The sequence below is a fragment of the Artibeus jamaicensis genome, unplaced genomic scaffold (assembly GCF_021234435.1).
Source record: "Artibeus jamaicensis isolate MK-2021 breed Jamaican fruit bat unplaced genomic scaffold, CSHL_Jam_final contig_886, whole genome shotgun sequence".
Taxonomy (NCBI): domain Eukaryota; kingdom Metazoa; phylum Chordata; class Mammalia; order Chiroptera; family Phyllostomidae; genus Artibeus; species Artibeus jamaicensis.
In genome coordinates, this window is record NW_026522002.1 from 931,497 (window position 1) to 959,402 (window position 27,906).

General features: G+C 36.7%; 1 protein-coding gene across 1 annotated transcript in view; it reads left to right on the forward strand.

Moving 5' to 3' along the window:
• SHQ1 (SHQ1, H/ACA ribonucleoprotein assembly factor) overlaps nucleotides 1-27,906 on the forward strand; it is a 109,830-nt gene that overhangs the window by 42,784 nt on the left and 39,140 nt on the right. Inside the window, exons 8-9 of the mRNA XM_037150269.2 lie at nucleotides 43-96; nucleotides 2,679-2,802. Coding sequence (XP_037006164.2) covers nucleotides 43-96; nucleotides 2,679-2,802 — 178 coding nt within the window. The remainder of the gene's footprint in view (nucleotides 1-42; nucleotides 97-2,678; nucleotides 2,803-27,906) is intronic.

A 27,906-nucleotide genomic window follows, 5' to 3' on the forward strand; every position in this document is an offset into this window, starting at 1 on the left:
ACCTCTAATGTGACAGTACTCTTTTCTCTAAAACAAATAAAGGTTGAATCTGCATGGAATATCAGAAAACTGAGTTCAACACTGTGCTGGTTTGAGGTATGGTTTTTAATTTCAATTATTTAGAATTTCTTCAAAAAGTTATTTTTCTGTTGGCTTTTAAAGTGGAAGCTTAATTGTATAAAGTGGAAGCAGTTTGTTTTCCAATTTCTAAAAAAATTCTGATTCCATTTGTTACTCCTATTCTAATTATAGTATACTAATGAAGCCAGAGAAGCTATTTTGGAGGTCAGGAGAGGGAGAACACACTTTGGAGAAAGAGTGGGCACATGGTCTGTTGGGGAGACTGTGGGATGGAGTTTGAGGCATGTTTGTGAGTTGGCATATATTGGGGCTCAGAGGTCAAAGATGAGAATCAAACCTAGGTGACAGTAGTACTAGCTGCCATTTATTTACCACTAGGGACTGTGCTAAGCATTTTACATGTATTACCTCACTAATTCTTCTCAGTAAGTCTGTGAGAAGTATTATTGCTATTTTACAGATGAAGAAACTTAGGTCATACACCTTAAATAACTTCTCCGAGGTCTTACATTAGAATGGTGAGATCTGATCAGTCTTTTAATATAGTAATAATTGTTTCTACATATATTTTCCACAAATTAGTTGTGTAGATCTTACCATGTCAAAGGTTGGTATTTTGTGTGTGTGTGTGTGTGTGTGTGTGTGTGTGTGTGTAAGATTTTATTTATTTTTAGAGAGAGGGAGATGGAGAGGGAGAAAAACACAGATGTGTGAGAGATACATCGGTCAGTTGCCTCTTACACACCCCCAGCTGGGGACCTGGCTCACAACCCAGGCATGTGTCCTGACTGGAAATTGAATCGGTGACCTTTTGGTTCATAGGCCGGCACTCAATCCACTGAGCCACACCAGCTAGGGCCAAAGGATGGTATTTTTAAATGTATCTATTATGTACAAAAAGTTGTACATCAAAATATTAATTAAAAGTAGAAGTTTCAAAAAGTGCCATTTTAAACAATTGGTAGTTGTATTATCAATGAAGACAAGTACTTCTTTTCCCAATTAAAATCCTAGATAGATAACTGTGGGTCTTGTGGCTCAGCAGATTGAGTGCTGGCCTGCAAACTGAATGGTCACCAGTTCGATTCCTAATCAGGGCACATGCCTGGGTTGCAGGTCAGATCCCCAGTTGGAGGCGTGCAGGAGGCAACCCCAGTTGAGGGTGTGCAAGAAGCAACCAATCAATGTATCTCTCATACATGGATATTTCTCTCCCTCCCTTCCTCCCTCCCTTCCCCTCTCTCTAAAAATAAATAAATATTTTAAAAAATCCTATATATAGTACATTGTAACTTGTACAATCAAATTTGTTTCATAGCATCACTTTTTTGAAGTAAAAGATAAATGTTTCAGTTCAGTAAACAGGAACTGAAACATTTAACTTTACTAGAGAATCTTGTTACTCCAAGAATGGTTCATGGACCAACAGCTTGGCCCCCAACCTCAGCTGGGAGCTTGTTAGCGGGATGTAGTATCAGTCCTTGTTAGCAGGACCTAGTATCAGTCCAGACACACTGATTCAGAATTTGTAGCAAGATCTCCAAGGATTCATGTGCATATTAAAGATGGAGAAGTGCTGTTCTCTGGACTTTATTTGGGTTCTAAATATTGCCATGGGAAAGCTGGTTTTTGTGGTAATTAATGGAATTGGTGATTAATTTCATAGTTATTAAAATCTGTGTGAATAACTTTACCTAATTATGATTTTATTTCAAAATTTTACTGTTTTTGAGAGAACTTAGAATTGCCAGAAATGTTAATAACTGTCAAACTTTCTAAGTATTTATATTTTTGCTAGAATTTTTAAAAAGTTCCTAATTCTTTATAAATGTAAACTGTTTTTTTGTCAGATACTCAATATTCTTAATCAGGACCCCATTAAGGATTAGTAAATATGGAAAGTATGCTGCTGTCTTAGTTTTAATTTTATGTTTAAGTTTTACATATGGGTTACATTTCTTATAAAAACTCAAATTTAAAAACAGTGTTGTTGAAAATTACCTTTGTGATTTCAGTTAAATTTTGAATTGCTGATGGTGTCAGTTTTATACTATATAAGATAAAACACTTTTTTCCAGCAATTACTAGTTTTCTCTTAGATGAGTGAAAATAAATTACTGAAGTAAATACCATGTATTACTTGTGCTCAAAATAAAAAAGAGAGAGAGAGATGGAACACATGTCACTGAAAAGCTCTACACCTTTCATCTGTACTGTTTGAATGGTCCTCCAGGACAAAAGCATGAAACGTGTATCATTTAGAAATGTCTTTTATGTGCATCTGTATTTGGTTAGTGCCATGTGTTTTAGATTCATGTTTGTAATTCTTAAGAGACTTCTTAAAACTTTCCTGCTACATATGTGATTTTTAAAGAATATTTGTGGTATGTTGATAAAAGATGAAAAATTACAAAGACTAACAAGATTAAATATTTTATTGTAGGGCATACAAAAAGTCTCATTTTATGGTTTTATATTTCTCTTCTACTTGGCTTCTTGATGATCCAAACTTATAATATTTAATAGAGAATATTTCATTATGTGCTTCTTATTTGTATAATGTGGAAATGATTGCTTATTTTACTGATACTTTATAGACTTGGACTAATGTTCACGAAGTCCTGGTATCTTTTGGAAGAAGAGTTTTGTGCTACCCACTTTATCGCCATTTCAAACTGGTGATGGAAGCCTGCAGAGACACTATAAAGATACTGCAGCTAGGTAAGATATTATTGTGATTACAGAATTGAAAATGAAAAGTTACAAGTTTTTAATCCAAGGAAGCAAGTGTGACATTTGCTTTTTTCTATACATAAATAATAAAAATCATCCACCCAGTCACTATTACTCCTAGGTATATAAAGTAACAGTCCCTCTGTACAGATATATAATCACACAAATCATGCAGAGGTGTGTGGTACCCTTTCTGAAAGAAGCTGGGAGGTAAGTAGGGAAGGTACACACCATGCTGCAAACCATTTTGTATTATAGTTGATTTCATCATTCAGTATTTCTTGGGTGCTTGTAAGTTTCTGGGCACTATGCTAGGACTGTGGATATAATGATAAATAAATTCCTTGTTCCTATGAAGTTACAATTTTACCTGATGACAGATGATAAAAAATAAGCAATTCTAGTATAGAGTGATATGTGCTTTGCGGGGGGAAGTACGTGATTCACTAGGAAGAGGCGCAGAATCTTGACTGGGGACATTAGGAAAGGCTTTCCAAAGAAAAAGCACAGCTACTCAGAGGACTCTTGACTATTGCTTAATCTAACCTGAAAAGACAAATGTTTGTTAGTTTTAAGGATGTAGGAAATTCTAAGCTCCGAAACAAATTCCAAAGTGCCTGTAACAGCATCATTGGATTAAGTATAATACTTAAGGTGATGACTTTGACGGGGATAACAACCATTTCTATTTACAGTATTAGTTCTGGCACATTTATTTAAAAGTCACCTTCTATACTTTATGGTCATTTCTTATATTCTGTTCTGGGGAGTGTCATTGTTCCTTTGTCCTTACATATAAGTGCTCTGGAGGCTTAATTTTCACACTTCAGAGTGAAAAATGGAAAGAAAGATCTAGATGACTTTATTTGCTTAAAGGGAAGAATCACATTGAATGTATTGTCTCTCCTAGAGTGTGCCTGGGTTTTCCTTTTTCCGCTATAATCATCTTACCCTGCGGGGGGGCTCCTGCCATGTTTAAAGTAGACAATAATTGTAAAAAATGAATCAGTTTAAAAGATACCTTTTTATTCATCCTGTTGGTTTAAACTAGCTATATTTCATTTTGAAGGATTGTTAGTTATAGGATAGCAGAGCCAACTACTTTTGAGAAATCCGTCTTTATTTTTTTCTTTTAAAGTAGGTTTATAGTTGTGAGTGCATGAAAAAAGTTTATTTTTGTGTTAGTATTATTTTATTATTTTTCATATTAACAATGATAAACATACTTAAAATTTTATTTTTTATTGATTTGAGAGAGAGAGAGGAAGGGAGGGAGAGAGAGAAATGGGCATCAATTTGTTGTTCCCTTTTTTTATGCATACGTTGGTATGTACCCTGACCAAGGATGGACCTTCACTTATTGGGATAATGCTCTAACCAACTCAGATGACCAGCCAGGTCTCTATCTTTAATTTAAATCTATCTTCTTTAATTTAACAATGGGAAACAAACAACTTTCTATATTCACATTATTTTTTCTTGACTTCCATCCAGGACAATTCTTGAATTGCAAAAATACCTTGAAAAATCAATCTAATATAAATGACTGTTGAACTTGAGTTCTTATACATAATAGTTAATTTTTTAGTTGTTATGCTAGATTATGCATTATAATGTTTCCATTGTTGAAAGTAAAATAATTCTTTCCCCAGAAGAAATACTGATCTTAAATGGAATTTCGGCCTCCAAAACCAATGTAGAAAAGCTTCAGAAACTACAGAATATTTTATTATAACTAAAAAAATATTGACTAAGACCTGCGTTTTTAAAGAGCCATGAATCTGTTTTACATGACTTTACTGCAACTTTTACAAGCATTCTTTACTGAGACTTTAGGTATTCCTTCTTACCCCTTTCCCACTTTAAAAAAACTACATTTATCTTTCTCTATTGCACTATGTCTTATCCAAATTCCTGTAAGGTCAGAAAGCCTATTTTGTCTTGTTAACTACTGTTTTAGTGCTTAATCCTGGACTTTGCACATGGAATTGCTCTCCCTGGATAAATTAGCTTGGGGTACATGATCATCCTTCTTTTTTTCACTCTGTTTTTGTCTTCAGCAATTTTTACTTCCTCCACCTGTTCCATTCTTTTTAGGAAGAGTGGGTAGCATCTTTCGTGGAAGTATCACTCAGCGGCTGTTACTCATTGAAAAGAAAGGAACAGGGGATCAAAAGAAAGAAGCTTTTCTCATATGTCTTCAAAACTTTTACTCTCTTTAGAAGTGACATAGTTTAATATTTGAATATTTAATCATACAGTTTAATATTTGTACTAATATCTACATTTCATTAATTTTAGAATTTTTTTATTTCCATATTAGTTTTATTTTTTAATTATATTTTATTGATTATACTATTACAGTTGTCCTGATTTTTTTTCCCATTTGCCCCCCCCACCCAGTGCCCCCTATTTCCTCAGGCAATCCCCCCAACCCTTGTTCATGTCCACGGTTCAAGTGTAGGAACTTCTTTAGCTATTCCATTTTCTATACTGTACTTTACATCCCCATGGCTATTCTGTAACTACTTATTTGTACTTCTTTTTTTTTTTTTTTTTAATTTTATTTAGTTATTTTTCAAGTACAGTTTTTTGTCTATTTTTCCCATCCCAGCCTCCCCCGCCCCTTGCTCCCCACCTCCCACCCATTTCCACCCCCCTTAGTTCTCGTCCCTGTGTCCTTCCTATTTGTTCCTCCAAATCCCTCCCCCATTTTCCCCTTAACTTCCCTTCCTTCTCCCCTCTGGTCACTATCCCTTGTTCTCTATTTCAGTGTCTTTGTTTTTTGTTTGTTTTTTTTTTTTCTGCTTGTTTGTTTGTTGTTTAGCTTCCTGTTAAAGGTGAGATCATATGGTATTTGTCTTTCAACCCCTGGCTTATTTCACTCAGCATAATGCTTTCCAGCTCCATCCATGTTGTTGCAAAGGGTAGTAGCTCCTTCTTTCTCTCTGCAGCATAGAATTCCATTGTGTATATGTACCACAATTTTTGGATCCATTCATTTACTGATGGGCACCTAGGTTGCTTCCAACTCTTGGCTATTGTAAATTGTGCTGCTATGAACATTGTGGTGCATAGGTTCTTTGATATTGATGTTTTAGGATTCTTAGGATATAATCCCAGCAGTGGAATGGCTGGGTCAAAAGGCAGGTCGATTTTTATTTTTCTGAGAAAATTCCATACTGTTTTCCATAATGGTTGTACCAGTCTGCAATCCCACCAACAGTGAACTAAGGACCCCTTTTCCCCACAACCCCTCCAACATTTGTTGTTTGTTGCTTTGTTTATGATAGCCATCCTGACTGGTGTAAAGTGGTATCTCATTGTGGTTTTAATTTGCATCTCTCTGATAGCTAATGATATTGAGCATCTCTTCATGTGTCTCTGAATGTTCTGTATGTCCTCCTTGGAGAAGTGTTTGCTCAAGTCCTTTTCCCATTTTCTAATTGGGTTGGGTGTCTTCTTAGAGTGGAGTCGTGTAAGTTCTTTGTATATTTTAGAGATTAAACCTTTGTCTGAGGTATCATTGGCAAATATGTTTTCCCATACAGTTGGTTGTCTTGCTAATTTAATACTGTTTTCTTTAGCCATGCAGAAGCTTTTTATTTTGATGAGATCCCATTTGTTTATTCTTTCCTTTACATTCCTTACTCTAGGGGACATATCAGTAAAGAAGTTGTTGCGTGAAATATCTGAGATTTTCTTGCCAATGTTCTCCTCTAGGACTTTAATGGTGTTATGACTTACATTTAAGTCTTTTATCCACCTTGAATTTATTTTGGTGTATGGTGTAAGTCTGTGCTCAAGTTTCATTTTTTTGCATGTAGCTGTCCAGTTCTCCCAACACCATTTGTTGAAGAGGCTATCTTTACTCCATTTTATGTTACTGCCCCCTTTGTCGAATATTAATTGACTGTAGAGAGTTGGGTTGATTTCTGGGCTCTCTGTTCTGTTCCATTGGTCTATGTGCCTGTTTTTATGCCAGTACCAGGCTGTTTTGATTACAGTGGCCTTGTAATACAGTTTGATATCAGGTATTGTGATCCCCCCTACTTTGTTCTTCTTTCTCAAAAGCGCAGCTGCTATTCGGGCTCGTTTATGGTTCCATATAAATTTTCGAAGTGTTTGTTCTATGTCTGTGAAATATGCCATTGGTACTTTAATAGGTATTGCATTGAATCTGTATATTGCTTTGGGTAGTATGGACATTTTGATGATGTTAATTCTTCCAATCCATGAACAAGGTATATGTTTCCATTTGTTTGTGTCTTCCTTGATTTCGTTCTTCAGGGCTGTGTAGTTTTCTGCATACAGGTTTTTTACCTCCTTAGTTAGGTTTATTCCCAGATATTTTATTTTTCTTTTTGCTATATCAAATGGGATTTTTCTCTTTATTTCTGCTTCTGCTGATTCACTGTTGGTATACAAAAATGCCTTTGATTTCTGGATATTGACTTTGTAACCAGCTGTTTTGCCAAACTCATTAATTAGTTTGAGCAGTTTTTGGGTAGATTCTATAGGATTTTCCACGTACACTATCATGTCATCTGCAAACAGTGACAGTTTTGCTTCCTCTTTTCCTATTTGGATGCCTTTTATTTCCTTTTCTTGCCTGATTGCTGAGGCTAAAACTTCCAATACTATATTGAATAGAAGTGGTGAAAGTGGACAACCTTGTCTTGTTCCTGATCTTAGTGGAAAAGCTTTTAGTTTTTTCCCATTGAGTATGATATTGGCTGTAGGTCTCTCATATATGGCCTTTATTATTTTGAGAAATGCTCCCTGTATTCCCACTTTGCTGAGTGTTTTTATCATAAATGGGTGTTGTACCTTATCGAAAGCTTTTTCCGCATCTATTGATATGATCATGTGATTTTTGTCTTTGCTTTTGTTTATGTGATGTATTACATTTACTGATTTGCGAATATTGAACCATCCTTGCATCCCTGGGATGAATCCTACTTGATCATGGTGTATGATCTTTTTGATATATTGTTGGATGCGATTTGCCAATATTTTGTTGAGGATTTTAGCATTTATGTTCATCAGCGATATTGGCCTGAAGTTTTCTTTCTTTGTTGTGTCTCTAGCTGGTTTTGGAATTAAGATGATGCTGGCTTCATAAAAAGAATTTGGGAGTTTTCCATCCTTCTGGATTTTTTGAAATAGTCTGTGTAGAATAGGGGTTAGCTCTTCCTTAAATGCTTTATAGAATTCTCCTGTGAAACCATCTGGTCCAGGGCTTTTGTGTGATGGGAGTTTTTTGATTACTGCTTCAATTTCTTTTGCTGTTATTGGTGTATTTAGACTTTCTGCTTCTTTTTCACTGAGTTTTGGAAGATTGTATTTTTCTAGAAATGTGTCCATTTCCCCTAGGTTTTCAAATTTCTTGGCATACAGTTCTTCATAGTAATTTCTTACAATCTCTTCTATTTCTGTGGTATCAGTTGTAATCTCTCCTTTTTCATTTCTGATTGTGTTTATTTGTGTCCTCTCTCTTCTTTTCTTGATGAGCCTACTTAAAGGCTTGTCTATTTTGTTTATCTTCTCAAAGAACCAACTCCTGGATTCATTGATCCTTAAAATTGTGCTTTTAATTTCTATGTCATTTAATTCTGCTCTAATCTTGGTTATTTCCTCCTTCTGCTTGCTCTGGGCTGTCTTTGTTGTTGTTCCTCGAGTTCTTGCAGGCGTAGGGTTAGGTTGTTTGTTTGAAATGTTTCTATTTTCTTTAGATAGGCCTGTATTGCTATAAACTTCCCTCTCAGGACTGCCTTCGCTGTGTCCCATAAGTTTTGGGTTGTTGTGTGATCATTTTCATTTGTTTCCAAAAACTTTTTGATTTCTTCCCTAATTTCATTCTTGACCCATTCTTTGTTTAATAGCATACCATTCAGTCTCCATGTTTTTGGGTGCTTTGGGTTTTTTTCTTTGGGGTCGGTTTCTAATTTCAGTCCCTTGTGGTCAGAGAAGATGCTTGGTATGATTTCAATTTTCTTGAATTTTTTGAGGCTCCTTTTGTGTCCTATCATGTGGTCTGTCTTTGAAAATGTTCCATGTGCATTTGAAAAGAATGTGTATTTAGCTTCTTTGGGATGAAGGGCTCTATATATATCAGTTAAGTCCATTTCATCTAGGGTGTTGTTTAATGCCACAATATCTTTGTTGATAATTTGTTTGGAAGATCTGTCCATTTTTGATAGTGGGGTGTTCAAATCCCCTACTATGATTGTGTTGCTGTCAATATCTTTCTTCAAGTCCTCTAAGATTTTCTTGATATATTTGGGTGCCCCTATGTTTGGTGCATATATGTTTACAATATTAATGTCTTCTTGGTGGATTCTTCCCTTGAGTATAATGAAATGACCTTCTGGGTCTCTCTTTATAGCCTTTTTTTTGAAGTCTATTTTGTCTGATATGAGAATTGCTACCCCAGCTTTTTTTTCTTGTCCATTTGCTTGGAAAACTTGTTTCCAGCCTTTCACTTTTAGTCTGTGATGATCTTTTGTCCTGAGGTGAGTCTCTTGTAGGCAGCATATGTGTGGGTCATGTTTTCTTATCCATTGAGCTATTCTGTGTCTTTTGATTGGAGAATTTAATCCATTTACGTTTAAGGTTATTATTGATAGGTACTTATTCATTGCCATTTTTGTACCTGTGTTCCTCTCTGTCTCCCTCTTATCCTTCCTTCCCTTGAAGCAGTCCTTTTAGTATTTCTTGTAGAGCTGGTTTGGTGGAGGCATATTCTTTTAGACTTCTTTTGTCTTGGAAGCTCTTTATTTGGCCATCTATCTTGATTGAGAGCCTTGCTGGGTAAAGTAGCCTTGGTTGTAGGCCTCTGGTTCTCATTACTTGAAATATTTCTTGCCATTCTCTTCTTGCTTGAAGTGTTTCCATTGAGAAGTCGGTAGCTAACCTTATTGGGGCTCCCTTGTATGTTATTTCTTTTTTCTCCCTTGCTGCCTTTAAGATTCTCTCTTTGTCTTGGAATTTTGCCATTTTGATGATGATGTGTCTTGAAGTGGGCCTCCTTGGGTTCCTCTTGAATGGGACTCTCTGTGATTCCTGGATTTGTGAGACTTTTTCTCTTATCAAATTAGGAAAATTTTCTCTCATTACTCGTTCAAATACGTTTTCTATCCCTTGTTCTTCTTCTTCTCCTTCTGGTATTCCTATTATTCGGATATTATTACGTTTCATATTGTCTTGCATTTCTCTTAATCCCTCTTCATTCTTTCTGAGCCTCTTTTCATTTTCTTGCTTTATTTGTACTTCTTAATCCCCTCACCTCTTCACCTGTTCTCCCCTGCCCACCTGCCCCCAGTCTGGCAACCATCTGGTAACTAACTTCTCTTGCTAATTTTAAGAGTCTCTCTTTATCTTTAACCTTTGGCCTTTTAATTATGATGTGTCTTGGGGTGCAGGCATGTTTGCATCCATCATAATTGGGACTCTGTGCTTCCTGGACTTGCATGTCTAATTCCTTCACCAAATTAGGGAAGTTTTGTTGCACCTTTTTTTCAGATCGATTTCCAATTTCTTGCTCTTTCTCTTCTCCTTAGGGCACCCCTATGATGTGAATGTTGCCCCTCATGAAGTTGCCCCAGAGGCTCTTTATAACTATCCTAATTTTTTTGGATTCTTTTTCTTCTTGTTCCACATGGTTCATTTTTGCTTCCTATGTTCCAAATGATTGAGTTGATTCTCAGCTTCATCCACTCTACTGTTGTTTCCCTGTATATTGTTCTTTATTTCAATTACCGTACCCTTTGTTTCTGACTGGGTCTTTTTTGTACTGCCGAGGTCCACATTAAATTCCTTGAACATCCTTATAACCAGTGTTTTGAACTCTGCATCTGATAGATTGCTTATCTCCATTTTGTTTAGCTCTTTTTCTAGAGAGTTTAGATCTTTGCTTTCATTTGGGCTATGTTTCTTTGTCTCTTCATTTTGGCAGTGTCCCTGTGTTTGTTTCCATGTATTGGGTAGAGCTGCTTTGACTCTGTGTCTTTGGTAGTGTGGTCTAATGTAGTAGGTGTCCTATAGGGTCCAATGGAACAGCCTTCTCTATCACCCAAGCTGGGTATTTGAGGTGCACCCTTCATGTGGGCTGAATATACCCTTCTCTTATAGTTGAGCCTAGGTTGCTGTTGGCAGATCAATGGAAAAGATTTATCCAGGTCAGTTGGCTGCAAGGACTAGCTGTGACCACTGACCACCAACCTCTGCATTCCTTGATAGATCAGCTGTGCAGGGGCAGGGTGGTGGTGCTCTGTAGCTGTCCACTGGATACACTAGCCATGGGGTTTCCTGGGTGGTGCAGTCCAAGGTCAGTGGTACTTGTGTTTTGCCCGGGACACCCAGCCTGAGCTGTAAAGTAGTCTGAGATGACCGCTACTTGTGCTGAGCTTAGAGATTCCCAGGCAAAGTCAAGCTATGAATCTAATCTGGCTGCTGCTAGGGCTCACTGAAGCCAGCTGTTGCTTGTTTGATAGGATTTAAGAGCCAAGACTAGCCATTCTTAGGGAAAAGCAGCTTGGGTGGGCCTATAAGTTTGATGGGACAGAGCCTCTGGGGATCTCCAAGGCAGGTCAAAGAGTGTTAGCCAGGTTGATGGAGTCTCAGATATGGCATCTACTTGCTGGATCTGTGTGGGGGTGGTTTAGCAAAGGGACAATAGTCTCTGCTCATCTTGATGCCAGGCTCTTCAGTTTTTTCCTATATACCACTGTTGCTTTTCAAACTGTTACCTTGGTGGTGGAACTCAGAGGGAGTAAGTCTGAGTAGGTGAGTTCATGTGTGGGTTGTTTAAGAGGAAGTGCTTGAGGCTCCAGAAGTTTCTTCTACTGATTCAGTCCCCACTGGTTTTTGCAGCCAGAAGTTATGGGGATTTATTTCCTGGCACTGGGATCCTGGTAGAGGGTATCTCGTGTGGGTCTGGAACTCCTGGCTCTGTTAATATCCCTCTGGATTTTTAATCCACATGGGTATTGGACCAGCCCTTTTTATGTCTGTGCCCCTCCTACCAGTCTGAATGGATGTGATTTCTTTAATTCCATAGTTATCAGACTTCCATTCAACTCTACTTTGGAATTGTCAGTCTTTCATTCAGTTCAATTTCTGATGTTTCTGAGTGATAGTGGTTCTATAATTTAGGTTGTAATTTTCATGTGGTTTTCCAAAAGGAAAGCAATGTCTGCCTATGCTGCCATCTTGCTGGGAGTCTCCAAATTAGTTTTGGAATAAAAATTTTATAATTTTTATAAGGGCATTTCTCACTCATATATTCATGAGCAACTCTTGAACAGGTACTATAATTATTATATTGACAGGACTGAACATCATGGTGTGGAAGGGAAATAATTTAATTTTATCTTCCATTCCCCTTTAGTATTATTCTGTCTATTCTTTCTTTCATTGTTTCTGGATGGTATATATATTCCATAAATATTATGTTGCACAAACATATATCCTCTAAAAAAACAGTAAATATTCCATAACTGTTTCTGTCTCTTTAGATTATGAGTCACACTGTAGTACTTAAAATATACCCTTTGAAATTGATTTTTAAAGAAACCCCTCCCCCAGCTATGACCTGATTGGGAAACCAGTAGTGGGGTGGAGGCTTCTTTCACTATTGTATCAAGTGCCATGTGCTTCCACAGCAGCCCTCTACTCAGCACCACAGGCTGCTCCTTCTTGCTTCTCCAAGGGGGTTCTCTTATCCAGGTATGGATCAGGCACTAGTCTTCGTATCCCACGATACCCAGGGGAGGTATATTACACTGTCTAGGAGCTTCTCTAAAAACCTTCTTTGTCTTTAATTTCACTTTGCTATCCTTCAGAACTTGCATGTTTATTTTTTTATTTCTCTTCTTTCTGTTTAATTTTTTGTTTGATTTCATTGTCAATGTATATTATTCTCCCTTTGATATTGCATTTTAATTTTTCTTTTTCACTTTATTCATATTCCAGTAACACTACTCTTGGTCTTTTACTTTTTATTATTTTTATTCAGATTATATATTGCCTATTATACTGCTATTATTCCAAATCCCACATAGCACCCTTTCTTGGTCTTAATCCATTTCACCATCTTCCTGAGCTTCAGGTCTGTAGTCGTTAACTTTATTTTCTCACACTGTACACCAAGTTCCTATCCCTTATTCTCATTATTTTTCCTCCATCTAACCTTGTATAAGTGCTCTGTTTTCTAAAGTCAGCTCACATTCTTTTTCCCTTTTAATAAGAGTCTTACCTCTTTCTTACCTTTTATAAAACTGGCTAGTTGGGTGAAATATCACCATTATAGCTGTACTTCTCCAAAGGACCTTCTATTTGTTCCTACTTGCTAGTACTTTATTTCCCATAGAATACTCTCCTGCTGTCTTACTCTATTTCACCATTTCCCTATTGTTGATCAGTTGAGTAAGGGATTTTATCTCTGTTTTCTCTCTCCCTTTTTTCTCTTTCTTTTTTCCCCTCTTTCAACCTGAGCTTTTACTCATTGCTCTTATTAGTTTGTTTTCCCCATCCTCTCAAAATCATTGTTCTTCACTGTAGACATCTTATATTCACTTTTCACCTTTCTATAATACTCTAATTCCAGTGCCACCTTTATTAAATGTCATTTAGCTGTTGTTGCTATTGAACCTGCAGTGGGTTTTCTGCAATTTTGCTCTGGTTGGTCCAGTACCTTTCAGTTTCACTTCATACCTCATAGTATACCCTTCCCTTTTCTTATCCCATTGTTCCCATCACCCTTTTATTTTTTACTTACATTATCAATATTGTTCTCTCCCTTTCTTTGCCTTGGTCCTACCCCAACTGTTATCATCTCTCCTCCCTCTTACCACACAACATTTTCCCCTCCTTTAGTCATCTCATATTTCCTTTGTCATATATAATACCCACAATCCTTCTTCACATTTATTCATCATAGTTCTAAGGCAGTAGAGACTGCTGATGTGATAGGAGATTCTTTTTGCTGGTGTACGTTTGGTGGTCTGGTAATACTGCTTTGTTAACTAAAACCTATATGGCAGTATAGAAGACAAGGTGGGGGTTGTGAATATCACTAAACTCTCTGGAAGGGAGAACCCGCCAGCAAAGGAGCCACCAACAGGTAAAGGTCAGACAATAAGACAGCTCACACACACAGAAGAAAGGGAAACTCTAGAACATCCAGACAAGGAGCTCAAAGAGACTGCACCATGGAGTTCCACAGAACTCCTGCCACAGACGTTCACCCGTCAAAGACAGCTGGCAAAGCTAAGCATTGGGAATTACAAAAACAAACAAAAAGAGTCACCTAAAATTGGGCAGACAAAGAAAGAACCCACAATCAAAAGGAATGGAAGACTCAATAAAAAAGCTAAATGAAATGGAGACAAGAAAACTATTAGATATAGAATTCAAAACAGTGGTTATAAGGATGCTCAAGGAACTCATTGTCTACTATAAAGAATAGAATGGGAACTATAAAAGTATGAAAAAGGAAATAGAAACTATAAGCAAGAACCAGGGAGAGGAGAAGAATTCAATATCAGAAATAAAAAATACACCAGAAGAAATTACAAGCAGGCTGGATGATGCAGAGGACTGAATTAGTGAGCTGGAAGACAAGATAGAAAGAAATACACAGGTAGAGCAGCTCACAAAAAAGAACTAAAAAAATATGAACATAGCTTAAGGGAACTGCAGGACAACATAAAACACAACAACATTTGAATCATAGGAATACAAGAAAGAGAAGAAAAGAAACAAAGTATAGACACACTGCTTGAAAAAATGACAGAAAACTTCCTTAACCTGCAGAGGGGAAAGGTGACACAGGAGACACAGAGAGTCTCAATCAAGATAAATCCAAAGAGGCCAACTTCAAGACACATAATAATTAAAATGCCAAGTTTTAAAGACAGAGAACTAAAGGAGAGACAAGAAGTAATATATAAGGGAGCTCCCATAAGTCCAGCAGTTGATTTTTCAACAGAAGCACTGCAAGCCAGAAGGGAATGGTAAGAAATATTACAGGTAATGAAAAGCTAACACCTGCAACCAAAACTACTCTACCCAGCAAGGCTCGTAATTAGGATGGAAGAAGAAATAAGGAGTTGCCCAGACAAAAGAAGGCTGAAAGAATTCACCACCAAACCAGCACTGTGAGATATACTAACAGACCTACTTTAAGAAGAGGAAGAAAAGCAGTGACAGAGAAAGGAACATAGGTATGAAGGGAGTAAAATGGCAATGAATAAGTATCTACCAATAATAATTAACCTTAAATGTAACTGGACCAGTGCTCCAATCAAAAGACATAGGGAAGCTGACTGGAGAAGAAATCATGACACACACATGTGTTGCCTACAAGAGACCTACCTCAGAACAAAAGTCCTGTACAGACTGAAAGTGAAGGGTTGGGAAAAATATTCCAGGTAAATGGACAGGGAAAAAAAGCTGGGTCAGTAATACTCATATCACACAAAATAGACTTCAAAACAAGAGCCATAAAAAGAGACACAGAAAAAAAAAAGAGAGACACAGAAGGGCACTTCATAATACTCAAGGGAAAAATCAATTAAGAAGACATAAACAATATACACATATATGCACCCAACATAGGAGCACCCAAATATGTATGGAAAACCTTGGAGGACTATAAGAAAGGTATAGATAGCAACACACTTATACCAGGGGACTTTAACACCCCACTGTCAAAAATAGATCTTCCAAAGAAAATATCACCAAGAATATTGAGGCATTGAATAATTCCCTAGATCAAATGGATTTAACATATATATAGAGCCTTTGATCCCAAAGAAGCAAAATGCACATTCTTTCCAAATGCACATGGAACATTTTCAAAGACAGACTGCATGATGGGACTGAAAATAAGCCTCAACAAATCCAAGAAAATTGAAGTACTATGAAGTATTGTCTCAGACCACAAGGAACTGAAACTAGAAAGCAACCTTAAGGAAAAAAACCCAAAACACTCAAATTCATGGAAATTGAATAGCATGCTATAAAATAATAGGTTAAGAATGAGATCAAGGAGGAAATCCAAAAGTTCCTGGAAACAAAAATGAACACACAACAGCCCCAAATCCAAGGAACACAACAAAGGCAGTCCTGACAGGCAAGTTCATAGCAATACAGGCCATCCTAAAAGAGATGGAAATATTTCAAATAAACAACCTAACCCTACACTACAAGAACTGGAAGAACAATAACAATAAAGCCCAGAGAGAGTAGAAGGTAGGAAATAACCCAGATCAGAGTAGAATTAATACAGGGACTAAAAGAACAATCCAAAGGATCAAAAAAATTCAGGAGCTGGTTCCTTGAAAAGATAAACAAAATGGACAACCTTTAACCATACTCACCAAAGGAAAAAAGAGTGAGCACCCAAATAAACAAAATCAGAAATGAAAGAGGAGAGGTAACTCTTGGTACCACAGAAATACAAAAGATTGTAAGAAATTACTATGAAGAACATTTGCCAAGAAATGTGAAAACCTAGTTGAAAGGGACAAATTTCTAGAAAAATATAATCTTCCAAAACGGCATGAAGAAGAATCAATAGCCTGAACAGACTGATAACAGTGGATGAAATCGAAGCAATAATAAAAAAACTCCCATCACACAAAAGTCCTGGACCAGACAGTTTCACAGGAGAATTTTACAAAATATTTCAGGAGGAGCTAAACATTATTTTTCACAGACTACTCTAGAAAATCCAAGAAGACAGAAGACTCCCAAAATCTTTATGAAGCTAGCATCATCTTAATTCCAAAAGCGGATTAAGACACAACAGAGAAAACTGCAGGCCAGTATCTCTGTTGTACACAGACACTAAAATCCTCAACAAAATATTGGCAAACTGCATCCCGTGATACATTAAAATGATCATACACCATGATCAAATGGGATTCATCCCAGGGATGCAAGGATGGTACAATATCCACAAATCAGTAAATGTAATACATCACATAAAAAAAGAAAAGACAAAATTTGCATGATCATATCAAGTGATGCAGAAAAGGCATTTGATAAGGTTCAGCACCCATTTATGATAAAAACACTAAGCAAAGTGGGTATAGAGGGAGCATTCCTCAACATAATAATAGCCATCTCTGAGAGACCCACAGCCAACAACATGTTCAATGGGCAAACACTAAAAGCTTCTCCAGTAAGATCAGGAAGAAGACAAAGATGTCTGCTTTCACCACTTCTTCTCAACATAGTATCGGAAGTCCTAGACACAGCATTCAGAGAAGAAGAAATAAAAGGCATCCAAATTGGAAAGGAGGAAGCAAAACTGTCATTGCTTCCAGATGATATTATAGTGTACATACAAAACCCTATAAACTCCACCAAAAAACTACTGGACCTAATAAGTGAATTTGACAGAACAGTGGGATACAAAGTAAGTATTCAGACATTAAAAGCATTTTGTACACCAACAGTGAAATACCAGAAACAGAAATCAGGGAGAAAATTTCATTTGGTACAGGAACCAGAAAAAATAAAGTACCTAAGGAATAAACCTAATCAAGGAGGGAAAAGACCTGTACTCAGAAAACTACACAACACTGAAGAAAGAAATTAAGGAATACACAAATAAATGTACCATTTATATACCATTTCATAACGACATCAAAATGTGCATACTACCCAGAGCAATTTATAGATTCAGTGCAATCTCTATTAAAATAACAATGACCTATTTCACAGATATAGGACAAACATTTCAACAATTTCTATGAAACTGCAAACGACCCTAAATAGCCTTAGTAAATTTGAGAAAGAATAACAAAGTATGCGGGATCACAATACTTGATATCAAAGTATATTAGAAGGCCACTGTAATCAAAACAGTTTAGTGGCATCAGAACAGACATACAGATCAATGGAAAAGAATATAGAACCCAAAAATAAATCCAAGGCTCTATGGTCAATTAATATTCAACAAAGGGAGCAGAAGCATAAGAGGTAATAAAAGTATCCTACTCAACAAATGATGTTGGGAGATTGGGACAGCTACATGCAAAGATTAAACTCAACCACCCACTTATACCATACACAAAAATATACTCATGATGGGTAGAAGGCTTGAATATAAGTCACAACACCATAAAAGTCCTAGAGAAGAACATAGGCAGGCCAGATATTCCATGCAACAGTATTTTCTCCAGTTTGTCCCCTAGTGCAAGGGACATAAAGAAAAGAATAATTAAATGGGACTTCATCACAATAAAAAGCTTCTGCAAAGCTAAAGAAAACATCAACAAAATGAGAAGGGAAACCACCATATGGGAAAATATATTTGCGAATTATACTTTGGACCAGGGTTTAATCTCCAAAAAATGTAAGGAACTCCCATGACTCCACTTCAGGAACATAAACAACCCAATTAAAACATGGCCAAAGGACCTGAACAGACTTTGTCCAACGAGCACATACAGAGGCCCCAGAGACATATGGAAGGATGCTCAGCATCACTAGTCATCAGAGAGATGCAAATTAAAACCACAATGGGATACTACTTCACACCAGTCAGAATAGCCATCAAACTAACAAACAACAAGTGCTTTCGAGGCTATGGAGAGAAAGGAACCCTACTACACTCTTGGTGAGAATGCAGACTGGTGCAGCCACAGTGGAAATCTGTATGGAATTTCCTCAAAATAAAAAGGGAACTGTCATTTGACCCAGCAGTTCCGCTGCTGGGAGTACACCTCAAGAATCCTGAAACACCTATTCAAAATAACCTGCTAATGTTCATAGCAGCAGAATTTGTAATAGCCAAGTGCTGCAAGCAACCCAAGTATCCATCAGTACTTGAGTGGATCAAGAAACTATGGTACATATACACAATGGAATTCTATGCAGCAGAAAAGAAGGAGGGACCCCAATCCTTTGCAACACCATGGATGGCTCTGGAGAGCATTATGCTAAGTGAAATAAGCCAGGCAGTGAAAGATAAATACCACATTATCTCACGTATAAGTGAAACTAATCAATTAAAAAAACCAGGGAGCAAAATGTAACCAGAGACTTTGAAGTAAAGGACAAACTGACAGTAACCAAAAGGGAGGTGGAAGAGGAATAATGGGGGAAAGGTGGGGACGATTTGTCAAGGAACATGTATAAATGACCCATGGGCAAAGTGAAAGGTGGACAAGATCGAGGATGGGAGCTGGGGATGAGTGTGGGAGGGGAGAATTTTGGCAAAATGTAACTATATTTGAACAACAGTTTAAAAAAATTCAATAACAAACACAAAAAAAATTCCTTTGTCTTGTTTTAAGGTAACAGGAAAGGCCCTGCTCCCTTCTCAGATGGTGGTGGTTAAACTACCTCACAGCTTTCCCAATAAGCTTGTCCAGGTATTTTTCTGGACCACTACCTTTATACTCCTGCAGGTGAATGTTGTTTTAAGAATCACAAATCACTTTTTTTGTTAGTCTCTTTATAAGGTTTGCATAGAGAGTTTAGTGTCTCTTTTTATCATGGGAATACTTGATGTTCATTATATCCTTTGTGAGCCTCAGTGGAAATGAGTGAGAAAGAGTCCTGTTTTAATATTCTAGTATAGTCATAATAATCACACCTGCTTAATTAACTGTTTTCCATGTGCCAACATTAGGCTGAGTTCTTTAGATACCTTATGTCATTTCATCCATATTGTCATCCTGAGAAGTGGGCATTACTATCACCATTTTGCAGAGAGAAGACAGGGTCAGAGGGTTTTAGTTACTCGCCTAGGGGAACACAGCTAGTAGTTGGTAGACCCTGGATTTAATTTCAGGTATATCTGACTCAAAGTCTGTGCACTCTGACATGCTGAAATACACGCAAATGAAATTATATGAAACCTAGGATTTACTTTAAAATATGTAGAGTGCATTGGGGCAAAGTGGGCAGGGTACACATGAAGTTTGGCTACAAGTTGGGACTTAATAAAATTGGGTGGTGTGCATAGGAGAGTTCTCCATCCCGTTGTCTCTTTTTGTATATATTGTCATTTTTCTTTTTAATACATTTTATTGATTATGCCATTACAGTTGTCCCATTTCCCCCCTTTCATTCCCCTCCACCCTGCACATCCCCTCCCCCACCACTCCTCCCCCCTTTAGTTTATGTCCAGGTGTCACAAATTCTTTAGATTCTATATTTCCCATACTATTCTTGCCTCCCCCATGTATTTTCTACCTACTTTTTATGCTACTTATTCTCTGTACCTTCTCCCCCCTTCTCCTCCTTCCACTCCCCTGTTGCTAATCCTCCATGTGATCTCCATTTCTGTGGTTCCACTCCTGATCTAGCTGTCCTCTTAGTTTGCTTTTGTTTTAGGTGTGGTTGTTAATAAATTGTGAGTTTGCTGTTCTTTCAGTGTTCATATTTTTATCTTCTTTTTCTTAGATAAGTTCCTTTAACATTTCAAATAATAAGACTTGGTGATGATGAACTCCTTGAAGTTGATCTTATCTGAGAAGCACTTTATCTGTCCTTCCATTCTAAATGAAAGCTTTGCTGGATAGAGCAATCTTGGATGTAGGTCCTTGCCTTTCATGACTTGGAACACTTCTTTCCAGCCCCTTCTTGCCTGGAAGGTCTCTTTTGAGAAATCCGCTGACATTCTAATGGGAGCTCCTTTGTAGATGACTGTCCCCTTTTCTCTTGTTGCTTCTAGAATTCTCTCCTTCATTTTAATCTTGGCTAATGTAATGATAATGTGCCTTGGTGTGTTCCTTCTTGGGTCCAACTTCTTTGGGACTCTCTGAGCTTCCTGGATTTCCTGGAAGTCTATTTCCTTTGCCAGATTGGGGAAGTTCTCCTTTATTATTTGTTCAAATTAGTTTTCCACTTGTTGTTCTTCACCTTCCCCTTCTGGTATCCCTATAATTCAGATGTTGGAACGTTTAAAGATGTCCTGGAGGTTCCTAAGACTCTCCTCATTTTTTTGAATTCTTGTTTCTTCATTCTTTTTTGTTTGGTCATTTTTTTCTTCCTTCTGTTCCACTCGATTGATTTGAGTCCCAGTTTCCTTTCCATCACTATTGGTTCCCTGTGCATTTCCTTTCATTTCAGTTGTTTAGCCTTCATTTGTCCCTGTACTTTGTGAATAAAATCAACCAGTTCTGTGAGCATCCTGATCACGAGTGTTTTGAACTGTGCATCTGATAGGTTGGCTATCTCTTGGTCGCTTAGAAGTATTGGCTCTGGGGCTTTGAGCTGTTCTACTTGAGCCATATGTTTTGGTTCGTTGGTGCCTGTTACACATTGTGATGCAGTCTGGCTGAATGGTTCATTGTTGTCAGACTTTTGTACAGTTCAATTTTCTGTGTTTTTGGTTGCGTATTTTTTACTAAAACTTTGTTGTCTTTAAACTTGGTTGTGCGAGGAGGCACAGTGTTTCCACCTACACCTCCATCTTGGCTGGAAGTGTGTTTTTTGATTTACTGATGATAATCCTGACAGGTGTGGGGTGGTATCTCACTCTGGCTTTGATTTGCATTTTCATGATTGTGATGTTGAGGATCTTTTTATACACCTACTGGTCATGTGTATGTGCTCTTTGAAACATTCAGTTCTGCGCACTTTTAAGTGGATTTTTTGTTGTTGAATTATATTAGTTCTTATATATTTTTGTGGCTAGCCCTTTATCAGATATATAACTTGCAAATATTGTATCCTGTTCAGTAGATTGCTTTTCATTTTTTTAATGGTTTTCTTTGCTGTACAGAATCTTGTTCACTTTTAGTTTGATGCAGCAGAAATCACTCATCTGTTGATGGGCACTTGGTTTGCTACCGTATCTTGGCTATTATAAATAATATTGCAGTGAACCTAGGGGTGATCATATTCTTTAGATTTAGTGTTTGGGATTTCCTTGGTTATATACCTAGAAGTAGAATCATTGAGTCATAAGGCAGTTCCATTTTTAATTTCTTGACCTCCCTCCATGCTGTTTTCCATTGTAACTGCACCAGTCTACATTCCCACCAACAATGCGTGAGACTTTCCCTTTCTCCACATCCTTGCCAATACTTATTGTTTGTTGATTTATTGATGATAGCCATTCGGACAGATGTGAGGTAATTAACTCATTGTGGTTTTAATTTGCATTTCTGTTACAGTTAGTGATGTTGAGCATCTTCATATGTCTATTGGCCATCTATATTTTCATTGTGGAGAAGTGTCTATTGAGGCACTATGCCTATTTGTTGATTGGATTTCTTTTGGGGGTGGGGATTGGGGGGTGTTTAGTTGTATAAGTTTTATACAGATTTTTGGATATTAACCCATTATCAGATGTATCATTGGCAAATATGTTCTCTTATTCAGTGGGTTATCCTTTCATTTTGTTGGTGGTTCCCTTTGCTGTGCAAAAGCTTTTTAGTTTATTGTAGTAACATTCGATTACTGTTTCTTTTGTTCCTCTTGCTTGAGGAGAAATACCAGAGAAAATAATTGATAAGAGAAATGTCATAGATTTTAGTGTCTGTGTTTTCTTCTAGGAGTTTTATGGTTTTGAGTTTTACGTTTAAGTCTTTAATTCATTTTGAGCTTATTCTTGTACATAGTGTAATTCATTTTTATAGCATGTATATGTCCAGTTTTCCCAACACCATTTGAATAGACTGTCTTTAACCCACTGTATGTTTATAGCATCTTTTTGAAATATTAATTGACTACATAAGTGTGGATCTCTTTCTGGGCTCTCCATTCTGTTTCATTGTTTTATGTGTCTGTTTTTATTCCAGTACCATGATGTTTTGGTTACTATTGCCTTGTAGTATAATTTGTAGTCAGTGGTGTGATACCTCCAACATTGTTCTTTCTCAAGATTGCTGAGGCTTTTGAGGGTCCTTTGTTGTTCCATGAAAATTTTGGGATTATTTGTCCTAGTTGTATGAAATTACCATTGGTATTTTGATAGGAATTACATTGATTCTACAGATTGCTTTGGGTAGCATGGACACTTTAATGATGTTAATTTTTCCTAACCATGAGCATAGTATATGTTGCAATTTATTTGTATTTTCTTTAATTTCTTTTTTCAGTGTCATAATGATTTTCTGAGTATAGGTTTTTACCTCCTTGGTTAAATTTATTTTTAGGTATTTTATTTTATTTGATGCAGTCGTAAATGGGAGTGCTTTCTTAGTTTCTCTTTCTGATACTTCATTATTGGCATATAAAAATGCAACCAGTTTCTGAATATTAATTTTGTATCCTGCTACTTTACTGAATTCATTTATCAGTTTCAGTAGCTTTTTGGTGAAGTCTTTAGGGTTCTCTATATATTGTGTCATTATCATCAGATAAAGACAGTTTTATTTCTTCCTGCTAATTTGGATACAGTTTATGTCTTACTCTTGTCTGATTGCTTTGGCTAGGTTTTCTAATACTATGTTGAATAAGAACGATGAAAGCAGATATCCCTGTCTTGTTTCTTATCCTTAGGTAAATGCTTTTAGTTTTGCCCATTGGGTATGATGTTAGCTGTGGGTTTGTCATGTATGGCCTTTATTATGTTGAGGTGTGTTCCCTGTATTCCACTTTGCTGAGAATTTTTATTATAAATTCATGATGGATTTTGTCAAATGCTTTTCCTGAATCTATTGACACGATCATGTGATTTTGATTCTTCATTTAGTGTATGTGTTGTATCTATCATGTTAATTGATGTGTGGATGTTGTGCCAACCTTGCATCCCATTAATAAATAAATTAAGCATGATTATGGTCTTGTAAAGATATTCCTGAGTTCATTTTGCTAATATTTTGTTGATAATTTTTACATCTGTATTCATCAGGGGTATTGCCCTGTAATTTTATTTCATTGTAGTGCTTTTATCTGGTTTTGGAATTAGGATAATGCTAGCCTTGTAAAATGACCTTGGGAGTCTTTCTTTTCAGAACAGTTTGAAAAGAACTGGTGTTAGTTCCTCTTTGAATATTTGGTAAAATTCACCTATGAAGCCTTCTGGTCCAGCACTTTTTGTTTTGTTTCTTTTGCCTTGATGTTTTTTATTACTCCTTTTATTTCATTAGTTGTAATCAGTTTGTTCAAATTTTATTTCTTCTGTATTCAGTTTTGGAAAATTGTATGTTTATAGGAATTTATCCATTTCTTTTTTTTTTCATTATTTTTTTATTTAATTATTTTTCAAGTACAGTATTCTGTCTTTTACTCCCATCCCAGTCCACTCCCCCATGCTCCCCACCTCCCTCCCATTTCCACCCTTCTTAGTTGTTGTCCATGTGTCCTTTATGCTAGTTCCTATAAATCCTTCCCCTTTTTCCCCTGAAATTCCCTCCCCTCTCCCCTCTGGTCACTGTCCCCTTGTTCTCTATTTCAGTGTCATTGTTTTTATTTTGCTCACTTGTTTGTTTTGTTGTTTAGCTTCCTGTTAGAGGTGAGATCATATGGTATTTGTCTTTAAATGCCTGGCTTATTTCACTCAGCATAATGCTTTCCAGTTCCATCCAAGCTGTTGCAAAGGGTAGGAGCTCCTTCTTTCTTTCTACTGCATAAAATTCCATTGTGTATATGTACCACTATTTTTTGATCCATTCATTTACTGATGGGCACCTAGGTTGCTTCCAGCTCTTGGCTGTTGTAAATTGTGCTGCTATGAACATTGGGGTGCATAGGTTCTTTTGGATTGGTGTTTTAGGGTTCTTAGGATATAATCCCAGCAGTGGAATTGCTGGGTCAAAAGGCAGGTCGATTTTTATTTTTCTGAGAAAATTCCATACTGTTTTCCATAATGGTTGTACCAGTCTACAATCCCACCAACAGTGAACTAGGGTCCCCTTTTCCCCACAACCTCTCCAACATTTGTTTTTTGTTGCTTTGTTTATGTTAGCCATTCTGACTGCTGTAAAGTGGTATCTCATTGTGGTTTTAATTTGCATCTCTTTGATAGCTAGTGATATTGAGCATCTTTTCATGTGTCTTTGGATCCTCTGTATGTCCTCCTTGGAGAATTGTCTGTTCAAGTCCTTTTCCCATTTTTTAATTGGGTTAGTTGTCTTCTTAGAGTGAAGTTGTGTAAGTTCTTTGTATATTTTGGAGATTAAACCTTTGTCTGAGGTATCATTGGCAAATATGTTTTCCCATACAGTTGGTTGTCTTTTTATTTTAATACTGTTTTCTTTAGCCGTGCAGAGCTTTTTATTTTGATGAGATCCCATTTGTTTATTCTTTCCTTTATATTCCTTGCTCTAGGGGACATAACAGTAAGAATGTTGCTGCGTGAAATATCTGATATTTTCCTGCCAATGTTCTCCTCTAGGACTTTAATGGTTTCACGGCTTATATTTAAGTCTTTTATCCACCTTGAATTTATTTTGGTATATGGTGTAAGTTGGTGCTCAAGTTTCATTTTTTTGCACGTAGCTGTCCAGTTCTCCCAACACCATTTGCTGAAGAGGCTATTTTTACTCCATTTTATGTTACTGTCCCCTTTGTCAAATATTAATTGACTGTAGAGAGTTGGGTTGATTTCTGGGCTCTCTGTTCTGTTCCATTAGTCTGTGTGCCTATTTTTATGCCAGTATCAGGCTGTTTTGATTACAGTGGCCTTATAATACAGTTTGATATCAGGTATTATGATTCCTCCTACTTTGTTCTTCTTTCTCGAAATTGCCACTGCTATTCGCTGTCATTTGTGGTTCCATATAAATTTTTGAAGTGTTTGTTCTATGTCTGTGAAATATACCATTGGTACTTTAATAGGTATTGCATTGAATCTGTAAATCGCTTTGGGTAGTATGGACATTTTGACGATGTTAATTCTTCCAATCCATGAACATGGTATATGCTTTCATTTGGTTGTGTCTGCCTTAATTTGTTTCTTCAGTGTTGTGTAGTTTTCTGAGTATAGGTCTATTGTACTAAATAAACCTAAACTTCCTTGGTTAGGTTTATTTCTAAGTACATTATTTATTTATTTTTGTTGTTGCTATAGCCTATGGCATTTTTTTCCTCATTTCTGTTTTCTGATATTTCACTGTTCGTATACAAAAAAGCCTTCGATTTCTGAATATTGACTTTGTAGTTCGTTTTTTGTTTTTTGGGGTTTTTTTTTGCCAAATTCACTTGTTAGGTCTAGTAGTTTTTGGCGAAGTATGTGGGGTTATGTATCAACACTATCATGTCATCTACAATCAGTAACAGTTTTGCTTTCTCTTTTCCAATTTGGATGCCTTTTATTATTATAGCGTTTTTCAAAAATTTAGTTTGTCTAAGTATTGCTACTCCATTGTTTTATGTTGTCATTTCCATACACATGAAATATCTTTTTCTTTCCCTTTACTTTCAATCTGTGTAAATCTTTCATTCTGAGGTTGGTCTCTTTTAGATAGCATACACATGATCTTTTCCTCTCCATTCCGCTATAATTGTCTTTCGATTGGAACATTTAATCATTTACTTTTAAAGTGATTATTGATAGCTGTATGTTTATTGCCATGTTATTCTTTATTACTAAGTGTCTCTCTTTTTCTTCTTTCATCTTAAAGATTGTCACTTTAACATTTTTTATAATATTGGTTGGATGGTAATGAACTCCTTCACCTTTTTCTTATCTAGAAAGCTCTTTTTCTTTCCCTCAATTGTAAATGATATCAGTGCTTGGTAGAGTAGTTTGATTGTAGGTTTTTGCTTTTCATCACCTTGAATATTTTGCACACTTCCCTTCTGGCCTGAAAGAAGCAGTTTTATGGGAGTCCCCATAGGTTACAACGGTTTTTTTTGTTTGCTTCTCCCCTTGAATATTTTGCACACCTCCCTTCTGGCCTGAAAGAAATCAGCTGACAGTTTTATGGGAGCTCCCTAATAGGTAACTAACTGCCTTTCTCTTGCTGCTTTTAAGATTCTCTTTGTCTTTAACCTTTACCATTTCAATTATGATATGCCTTGGTATGGGCTTCCTTGAGTTCATATCATTTCAAAGTCTTTGCTTCCTGAATTAATATGTTTCCTTCCCAGTTTAGGGAAATTTTCAGTCATACTTTTTTCAGATAGGTTCTCAGTCTCTTGCTCTATCTTTTCTACTTCTGGTGTCCCTATGATGCAAATGGTGTTATGCTTGATGTTGTCCAGAGTTTCCTTAAACTCTCCTCATTTATAATTTTTTCTTTTTTGCTGCTCTGATTGGATGTTTACTGCTACCTTATTTTCTAAATCATTGATTTGATCCTGTGCTTCATCTAATCTGCTGTTGATTCCTTCTAGAGTATTCTTCATTTCAGTTACTGTATTCATTTCTAATTCTTTTTTTAATGGTTTCTCTGTCCTTTTTTGTGCTTGCTGTCTGTTGAAGATACCACTAAGTTTCTTTTTTCTTTTTTTAAATATATTTTATTGATTATGCCATTACAGTTGTTCTATTCCCCCCTTCATTCCCCTCCACCTGCACACCCCCTCCCCCACCATTCCCCCCCTTTAGTTTATGACCACGTGCCTCAAGTTCTTCAGATTCTATATTTCCCATACCATTCTTGTCCCCCTATCTATTTTCTACCTACCATCTATGCTACTTATTTTCTGTACCTTCTCCCCCCTTCTCCTTCTCCCACTCCCCTGTTGCTAACCCTCCATGTGATCTTCATTTCTATGGTTCTGCCCCTGATCTAGCTGTCCTCTTAGTTTGCTTTTGTTTTAGGTGTGGTTCTTAATAACTGTGAGTTTGTTGAGCATCCTCATAATCGCTGCTTGAGCTCTATACCTTGTAGATTACTTGTCTTCATTTCATGTAGTTCTTTTTGGGGGATTTCTCCTGGTCTTTCATTTGGGCAGTGTTTCTTTGTCTCCCCATTTTGGCTGCTTCTCTGCATTTGGTTCTGTGTTTTTGGTAGATCTGATATGTCTTCTAGTGTTTGTGTGGTAGCTTTATGTAGTAGGTATCTTGTGTGGCTCAGTGGTGTAGTCTCCCTGATCACCTGCTTTAGGAATGTCCATATGGATTATTGTTAGCCCTCATGTTATAGTTGAATCCTGATGGTAACTGGCCTCTCTGTGGGTGGAATTGACCCTCAGATTAATCAACCTCAACTACAGTGTCCAAGTGGC